General features: G+C 42.8%; 1 protein-coding gene across 1 annotated transcript; it reads left to right on the top strand.

Annotated features, from left to right (window-relative positions):
* The first annotated feature begins 5,425 nt into the window (after positions 1–5,425).
* LOC142210049 (keratin, type I cytoskeletal 19-like) lies at positions 5,426–9,861 on the top strand. Its single transcript, XM_075279078.1, has 9 exons — positions 5,426–5,818; positions 6,006–6,088; positions 6,968–7,124; positions 7,207–7,368; positions 7,916–8,041; positions 8,140–8,360; positions 8,804–8,838; positions 9,592–9,723; positions 9,845–9,861. Exons 1-9 carry the CDS (start codon positions 5,426–5,428, stop codon positions 9,859–9,861), a joined length of 1,326 nt encoding a protein of 441 aa, XP_075135179.1.
* Positions 9,862–9,895: the final 34 nt, after the last annotated feature.

A 9,895-nucleotide genomic window follows, 5' to 3' on the forward strand; every position in this document is an offset into this window, starting at 1 on the left:
ATATAAATGACCCCCCCATGTTCATGTCCTAATTGATATGAGCTAAGGGCTAGCAACGAGGCATCGATACCAGACACATAATGTTGGTATTAACTTCTGTCTTAGCAGTGAAGAGGGGGGCGAAGTGACATAGCGCCAGGTAAACCGCTCTTAGCTCTTTCAGACTGGATGTTCCTTCCTCTGGATTCCTCCAATGACCTTGGATAGTCCTGTTGTCTAGATGGGCTCCCCATCCCGTATGGAATGCACCTGTTGTCAACAGGGTCCAACGAGGTTGAACCGAGGACCTTCCTTCTTTCAGGTGTCTCCACCATCTGAGGAAAAGACGGGTACTGGGAGAAAGGCAGATCTTCTTGTGCAATCCTCGTGTTGACTTGTTCCAGACCAAGGGACCGCCTTGGCCGAGGATGATATCAGGCCTAAGACTCGCATAGCGGTGCGTATTGTAATGCGGTGGGTCTGCAGAAGAAATTGCACGGCGGCCTCTATCCTTGCTCTCCTTGGGCTGGTTAGGAAGATCTGCATCCTTTGCGAATCTATGATGAACCCCAGGAATTTCTTCCAGGTAGATGGCACAATTTCTGACTTCTCCCAATTGATAAGCTAGCCCAACTTCTGTAGGAAGGAGATGGCTATCTGGAGGTGGTGATGGAGAATTGAAGTAGACTGAGCTTTTATAAACCAGTCATCGAGGTAAGGAGCAACAAAAAGGCCTTGCAGTCTGAGCGCAGTGGCCACTGGAGCGACGACCTTGGAGAAGACGTAGGGGGCTGATGATATGCCGAAGGGGAGAGAAGTAAACTGTAGTTGCTCTCTGTGACCGGATATGAGTATGGAGATCTGAAAATACTTTCTGTGCGGCTGGTTGATGGGAATATGAAAATAGGTGTCTTTTAGGTCCAAAGTAGCCATAGCTTCTTCCTATTATCATGCGCCAGCCTCCTGTAGATTTTGGGACAAGAAAAACTGGTGAATAGAGCCCCCAGCCTACTTCTGAAGGAGGGACCTTTTCCAAGGCCCCCTTCGCAATGTACTCTGCCTCTGATTTTTCTAGGCAGGCTTGTTGAAGGGCCGGGAGGGACCGGGTGATAGTGAACCAGTCGCAAGGAGAATTCTATAGCGTAGCCCTGATGGATGATTTGAAGGACCCACGAGAAATGCAGAAAGTCATCCTCCTTGCCCCTTGCGGCTTGAGGAAGTGACCTACCTCTCCCCTCGGCTAGCCCCTCCATAAGATCGTCCAGCCCTCGGCCGAAAACTTTCCCCAGTTGGAAGAGGAGGGCGCATAGGGTGAATTTAGAGGTGGCGTCCGCCCGCCAGGGCTTGAGCCAAAGAGGCCTCCTGGCAGCGATGGTCAGGGCCATGGACTTTGAAGCCAGTTTAAGCTGCTGTCTCGATGATTCACCGAGAAAATTCGAGGCTAGGCGCAGGTCACTCATGGAGGCCAGGATATCATCCCTGTTCACCCCGGAATCGAAATATCACGTTCAAGGCGATCCAAACGCGCCTTTGGATGACTGGTCGTCCTAGGAGACCACTTTGTCATCAACATGGAGTCTCTCCAGAGACAGTAATGACTCAGAGGGCCTATCCAGCCTTTGTTTTTTTAGTCAGCTGAGATAAGGACTCCCTAATATCCTTAAGGTGAATCATCCTAAACAATGAAAAGTAGTAATAACTTCAGTGGAAAACCAGGGTTCCACGCCATTGGTGTGATTACTCACCATGTACTCATTGACCCATCTCACAACCTCAGAGGTGGAGGCTTCATCCCGAGGGGGGCCTCTACACTGGCAGCAATGAGAATAGTCATAGCCTAATTGAAAACCGGAGTTATTATTATTATTATTATTATTGTTTATTTATATAGCACTATTAATTCCATGGTGCTTTACATTTGGGGGTTACCTACAATACACAAAATATACAGGTACATATCATACTAACAGTGATCGGCTGGCACAATGGGGTAGAGGGCCCTGCCCGCGAGGGCTTATAATCTATGGGAGGGTTTTTTTTGTTTGTTTTTTTATCCTGAGAAGGAAATAGAGACAGAGACCGCCACCTACCGTCAGGGAGTGGGATATCACAGTTCACACAAGGCGGATGCCTTCTTTTGGTGGGTCTCTTCTTTCTGCCACGATCACAAGGTGGCATAGTAGAGGAGGACATTTTACAATCTGACGCAAGGCGCCTATGCAATAAAATATGGGTGAAGGAGAACATTTTATTTTTATTTTTTTTTTAAAAGGCTGGAAGGCTAGCAAGTCTTACCTTTAGACTGTAGAGAGCTTGCATCTGAAATGCTTCACAATGCATTTGAGAGTAAGGCCAATTGGCACTGAAGAACCTAGGAGTCTAGGCGACTTGCCAGGAGTAATATTGGAAGGTAAAGAGAGCCTGGGCAGCCAGCCCTTTAAGACCCATCCAAATTACAGATTTAAGGTAACCTATTTATTTAGGATACCAAACATTCTCCTCAGGGACCTAGTCCCCTAAAACATTAAAGGCAGGTAGAATTATCTCCTGCAGCGGCAGATAGCCACACAGGAAGTACGTGGGCCGCACCGGAAGTGCGCACCTGCAAAAAGGAACCAGCCGGGAACTAGCTGTGGCACCAAGGTTCCACATGTTGGCGTTCGCTCAGCCGGCCCTAAGGATCCCCAGACGAATGGAGGTGCGGCATCAGCGCCGCTCTTCCCTGCCTCCAAACTGGAGCGTAGTGAGTCCTCTAGTGTACATAAACTTGCCCCAGGTCCCCGGGACCGAACTGTGCCCTTAAAGTGAGAATTTTCTTCTTATTACAGGCACCAGCTTACAGAATGAAGGAAGCTGAAGGGACAGATCTTCTTAAAGGAAAGATAACCTGGTTCAGGTAAGTGGTACTGATCCCTTAGGAGGACAGAACGTCCTCTCCACCTGTCCTGGTCCACACAGGACAGAAAAAAATACGTTTTGGGGGAGGAAGCTGTGTCCTTTTAAGGGATCCTAGCCATGTGAAATTGATACTGGCTAATTAAAAATCTAACTGTCCTACCAGCACACAGGGGCAGAAAATACTCCAGTTGTGCTGCTGAAGGGAGATTAGGATGAAAGGGAGATTAGGATGAAAGGAACCCAATTATGTATGTATCATTACTTACAGTGGCGTAACTAGGAATGGTGGGGCCCCGTGGCGAACTTTTGACACGCCCCCCCCCCTTTTCCTGACCAACACCAAAGACCTCACCCGACCAACCCCTGCCGCATTCCTGCACGCTCTATTATGCCCCATAGTGGCCACTGCACACAGTAATATGCCACACGATGGCCACTGAACACAGTATCATGCCCCATAGTGGCCCCAGTACACAGTATTATGCCCAATAGTGGCCCCTGCAGATACTATTATGCCACATTGTGGCCCCTGCACACGGTATTATGCCCCATAATGAACACCCATGAACAATTATTATACTCTGGGGTCTTTGCAGACCCCAAAGTATAGTAATCGGAGACAGAGGGGGATACAAACATAAAAAACACTGTCACTTACCTATCCCCGGCTCCGCTGCAGTCCTCGGTGGTGTCTGCCATCTTTAATGATGTACAGATGTTACATGACCTGAGCCTGATGCCTGAATGGAGCGCGGAGAGGTAAGTAACACAGTTTTTTATGTTCCCTTACCTCTGCCAGGCCTCTGATCATTATACTCAGGGGGATAATAATAGTGCTTTTGGGGCCCTTGGCATCAATAGTAAATAGGACCCATTACCGGCTGGAATAACTCCAGTCGGTAATGGCCTATTAAAAAAAAAAATGCAGCGGTAGCGGCTGTCACCGGGCCCTTAACGTCCCGGGCCCTGTGGCAGCCGCTACCACTGCTACCCCGGTAGTTACGCCACTGATTACTTATATTGTTTATGTATCTATCATTATTGAATATAGTCTTACTGCTTGTGTCCTCAGTCTATTACATTGGTATGTGTGTATACAAGTAATGGCAATGTAGGGTCAGTGAATAGAGACAGACACACCCACGTCATGTGTTAGGATAATCTGTATGCGACAGAAATTATATAGTTCCAGATATAGTCTTTCCCCAGTATTTGGAAGTATTTCCATTGGATTTAATGACTTGTCCTCAATTGATCTTTACCTGATGAGAAAATGTAACTCATCATGCACCTCAACGCTGCATTAAATCTATCACCTTTAAAAATACATAGCTAGTTATTCTTTATTACAATTATGGGTTGGGAAGGTATTTATATTTGCTAAAAGGTCCTATGATGCATAAACAAATAATATGCAAAAAAAAAATATTAAAACATCCAGTTCTTGTATGTATCAACAGCATAAAAATATGGACACTTTGTTCTTTGCAGTTATTACATATTAACAGGTTAGAAAAACTATTTTTTATGGAACTCCACAAGCATTATTGTAATGATACATTGAAAAGATGCATATTAAAATGCTCATAAATATTATTAGTTTAGAATACCTCCCACTAAGGATATAAAAGGAGGGACATGTAGAGCAAATCATTCTGTTTTACATCTTGACCAGGTTGCAGTAATACTTGTGTTACTGTCAAGATCCAATACTGGAGTCAACATGAGCCACACTATGAAACACTGCCATTCTTCAGCTGGATCCCATAAGACTAACTCTCATGTGGAAATCCACCACCCAAAGACTTCAAGTCATGCTGCTTCCCATCATGGAGGATCCCATATGTCTCATCATGGAGGCTCTCACATGTCTCATCAAGGAGGCTCCCATATGACTCCACATGGAGGCTGTCACATGTCTCATCAAGGAAGCTCCCATATGTCTCAACATGGAGGCTCTCATGTGGCCCATGGTGGAAGCCACCACACATCTCATCATATGTCCCATCATGGAGGCTCCCACATGTCTCATCAAGGAGGCTCCCATATGTCTCGACATGGAGGCTCTCATGTGGCCCATGGTGGAAGCCACCACACATCTCATCATATGTCCCATCATGGAGGCTCCCACATGTCTCATCAAGAAGGTTCCCACATGACCCATGGTGGAAGTCAGTACATGTCTCATCATGGAAACCATCATATGCCTCATTACAGAAGCCATCATATATCTCACCATGGGGGCCTTGATAAGTCTCACCATGGAGGCCATCATATGTTTCACCATGGAGGCCATCATATGTCTCATCATGGAGGCCATCATATGTCTCATCATGGAAGTCATCATAAGTCCTATCATGGAGGCAATCAAATCTCTCATTATGGAGGCCATAATACGTCTCACCATGGAGGCCATCATATGTCTCATCATGGAGGTCATCACATGTCTCATCATGGAGACCATCACACATCTCATCATGATGTCCATCATACATCTCATGATGGTGGCCATCACATGCTATGTCCCTCACAACATGAAGGGTCTCATATGTCTCATCATGGAAGCCATCACATGTCTCACCATGGAAGCTATCATCTTTCCCATCATGGAGATCACCACACATCCCATCTTGGAAAATCTAAAAAGTCCCACCATGGTGGTCACTACAAAAAAGAAGTGTCTTTTTCCAAATATGTTACTCACGGCCCTGATGATCATCACGGTGGTTTTAAGGTTGATAGTCTTTTTGATGTAAATGAAAAGGAAATCATGCAACTTTTGAACGAACGCCTATCATCCTATCTCAGTAAGGTTCGTTCACTAGAGATGGAAAATGCTCAGCTTGAGAAAAAGATTTGTGAATGGTATGAAAACAACCCTCCCAAAACACCTCCTGATGGTACTCAATACTTCAGAATCATTAATGAACTCCAGAACCAGGTAAGACGTACAGTATAGCACATAATATACTCTCTATAGCCATGGACAAATATAAACAAAAAAGTTTGTAATTCTAGTAATTATAAATAGCTGATTATCATATTCTATCGTTTTTGATTTATAATGTTTAATTGTCAATATCGCAACAAAGTAAATTTGAAGAATTTTATGTAAATGATTTGTTTAGATTATGGAGGCTTCCATGGAGAATGCTGATATTATGCTTCAGATTGACGATGCCAGGTTGGCTGCTGCTGATTACAGGAGCAAGTAAGTGAACACCCAGTATTCTTATCTAGTTCTCATACAGAAGAAAATAAAGTGGTCACATTGTAGATTTGAGTCATAGGGAGAGGATAATAATAATAGACTTGGACTTTCACTGACAATTTCCATCTGTAGCCCATTGACCATCTGGCTCCACAGACTACAGTAGATTTTTTTTTTTTTTTTAGATAGATAGATAGATAGATAGATAGATAGATAGATAGATAGACTTATCATGGTTTGTCACATGTTCTGGCCTAAAAGGATCTTTCACCTGATATGGTTACCTATGCATTATATGACACTTGGGAATGAGGGGCCTCTACCAATTTTTTCCTGAGATCCTTCATCCTAATTCAACACCTCTTGGTTGTTCACCATTTGAGATTCTAATTTGGATTCAGAAAAGGGCAATATCCTTTATATATTCTTTTAACGAAGCCAGATTTAGTCGTGGCTTCTTCTACAGGACTTTCTGTCTTCGGCACTGCTGACCTCTCATTGGTACCACCTACACTGGTGGCACATAACCCAGTAGCACCCCTATACTTAAGGTAATATCTAAAAGTGTAAATAATAATATATTAGCAGTAGAGTTGAGTGATCGGGATTGGAAAAGATCGGATTCCGATCGTCGATCGAGTAAATTTCATGATTGCGATCAGCTCAACCCTCAAGTGACTTTTCCCATAGAGAAGCATTGACTAGGGTTGAAGATCGGGATCGGAAAAGATCAGATCCCGATCAGCGATCAAGCAAATTTCGCGATTGCAATCGGGATCGGCTGGAAAATGATCGGAAATCAGATTTTGAAATCGATCCTGAAATTTCAAGATCAGCTCAACCCTAATTAGCATACATTTTAATTTTTGTACCGCACAGGTATGAGCTAGAACTCACTCAGAGTAACAATGCTGAAATGGATGTAAATAATCTATCAAGAGCTTTGGAAGGACTAAATGGAGAGAACAGCGAGCTGGAGAAGGAAGTCCAAAGCCTTGAGGAAGAAAAGAACTGCCTTGAGATGAACAGTGAGGAGGTCATTATACCAGTTATACAATACTATGAGTAAATCTCAAAGTAGTAGTAGAGAATGATATCTGACTGTTGTCTCACCATAGGAGATAGAATCCCTTCTTTCCCAGCTGGGGGCCAGAATCAATGTGGAAATGAATGCTGCTCCATCCATTGACTTAAATGAAGCTCTGTCTGAGATACGGGAGGAATATGAAAACCTCATGGAAAGAAACCTTAAGGAAGCAGAAGATATGTTTCTTGAAATGGTAAATTAGCTGATGTTGCCTAGTATTAAATATATTTTCATCTAAGTCCTTCTTCATTTGTATTAGTATGTTGAGGCTTCTTCAAACAGAGCTCACAGTGGTCCTCCAGTGGTGGTATGGGGTATATGATAAAAACCTGGAACGCTATCTGAGGAAGGCATATGGACTTTTGAACATCATACAAGATGGTAGCCTGGTTACGATTTATGACCCTGACAAGAAAGAAAGACTGCTTAGGCAGACTGATCATCATGGCCTGATAATGTTGTCAAGATATGTGAATGGACACCACCTAATTCCACATTTCTACTATTCACTTAAGAGTATTGAGTGACTTATAGCGTGTCTCACTTTTACTTGATCACATTATGACAAGGTTTTCATTTATTGTATGGCTTCATTCTAATATGAGGTTGTCCATTTGAGACAATCCATTGTGTATCAAGTTAAGGTCAACACAAGTTTATATAGTTGTTCAGACTATGCAAATTGAGTAGAAATTGTGTATCTGTATTTTGTGTTTTTATCTTTTCTGTTGTTCTTGAAGAGTGGGGACCTTAGTCGTGAGGTGGCTTCTAGCTCCGAAGAACTCCAGTCTGTTAATACTGAGCTAATTGAAATGAAGCATTGTGTGCAAGCTCTGGAAATTGATCTACAAAGTGAACTGAGCCTGGTAAGAAGCTTATTCGGAAATTCCTGACCACTAGTGGTTAATGGATATACATGAAGCAACATAAGGATAAACAATATTATGCATTTATTACATTCTAGATATCAGCACTGGAAGGTACTTTGGCCGAAACTGAAGCTATTTTTGGGTCAAAACTTGCAGAATTACAATGCTTGATCAATAATCTGGAATCTAAGATTTCAACAATCCGATCTAACCTAGAACGTCAAAACTATGAGTATAAGGTTCTCATGGACCAGAAGACCCACCTGGAGATGGAGATTGCTACATACAAGCGCCTGCTGGATGGTCATGATATTGAGTATGTACAGGGGGCAGTCTCTTTATATATATCTCCTGTAATGTTCTAAGCAAGGGATACCAGTATATGTTGCCCATATGTCATAATAGAGATAACTTAATGCGTCAATCCAATTAGACATCTTCCCCCAGCCGCTGGTTTACTTGTCAAAAGAACTTATAGTTACTTGCATAGTTGACATTCGTGATCCCCATCTCTAGGAGTTGGGTCCACCATTTTAGCTGGAATTTGTTTTCAATGTTAACCATAATTGTATATAGTCCTCGACTCCTATATTTGAATCCCTCGTGCCTTGTTTTTATGTTGTGTAATATAAGATGTGAATATTGCCTATTCCATCATGTAAATACCATATTCATAATTGTGTATGAATAATAAATTACTACTGAAAGCCATGCATGTATAACATAAGACCTGACACTTAGTTACCATTTATTTTGCAGTATTTCTGAGCATGACATGTCACATGGGAAGCATGGTAAGTCTCAAATACATCAATAAACATATACACATTTACTTTAATATAGGAAAGCTGTTCCAGTTTTTGTATGTCCTGATCCCCCTAGCATGGAGACATGATACGTCTGGAGCCACCATATCATGGAGTGACTCATGACTTTGCAATGGTCGGGGGAATTGGTGGACAATGACACGATTGTGGAGAATTTTGATGAAGCAGTGGCATGTTGACAGCACAGCCGTGAAACTCAATGCACATACTTATGGTTAGCTCGGCTGTAGACTTAGGCAAGAGTCACACAACCCAGTTTCACCTGTAAAACTGGGTCCATGTGTTTGCCGGATTTACCAGCCTGACCTTCATGCCTGGAGGAAAACTCCTAGCATCATAGTTATCTATAATGTACTATAATTGATACGAAGCAGTATGTTTCTGGGAGGCAGGTACTCCTGGCACCATAGATAACTATGATTGTAGGCATGAAGGTCAGGCTGGTAAATCTGGCGAACACACAAAGTTTCACAAGTGAAACTCAGTTTTGTGAATCTAGCCTTACTCAGGTTCAAGAACTGTCCTTATTGAAGGTTTTACCCAAACAGCCGGGCTTCAAGTAAATAAGTGGCACTGATCTCGTATAATCCTGTACAACCCCCTTAATATCTAACGGTCAGGACGCTTTGTTTAATTTGTATGAAACCTAATGTAGTGTCAGTGGTATCCAATATTTTAGATCTTACTTACATTTACTTTCTATCACTTACCACTTTTCAGGGCGCCATGTTGGAAGCTATCACTACGTAAAACACCACAGCAAAAAACATCATTACTCTGGACAGCACCATGAAGGTCATCACTCCTCCGGGCACCAAAGTGGAGAACATCACTCTTCAAACCATCATAAATGTTAGGTTCTTGAGGGGCTGGGGGACACTTCAAGCAATCGCTAAAGTAGAAGAAGATGCTCTACCCCCAATTCTATAATCCTTTCTATTCTCTACTATGCTTCCTTTATCTTTAATTGTAGATGGCAAAAGAAAGTGATAAAAATCTAATGGTTTAGGGTACAACATGTATG

This window comes from Leptodactylus fuscus, chromosome 6, assembly GCF_031893055.1.
Source record: "Leptodactylus fuscus isolate aLepFus1 chromosome 6, aLepFus1.hap2, whole genome shotgun sequence".
Classification (NCBI taxonomy): Eukaryota; Metazoa; Chordata; class Amphibia; order Anura; family Leptodactylidae; genus Leptodactylus; species Leptodactylus fuscus.

Coding starts and splice junctions, on each gene's coding strand:
- LOC142210049 (XM_075279078.1), top strand. CDS start 5,426: ATGTCTCATCATGGAAGCCATCACATGTCTCACCATGGAAGCTATCAT. Junction 5,819..6,005: donor TTAATGAACTCCAGAACCAG/GTAAGACGTACA, acceptor TGATTTGTTTAG/ATTATGGAGGCTTCCATGGA. Junction 7,369..7,915: donor AAGATATGTTTCTTGAAATG/GTAAATTAGCTG, acceptor TTGTTCTTGAAG/AGTGGGGACCTTAGTCGTGA.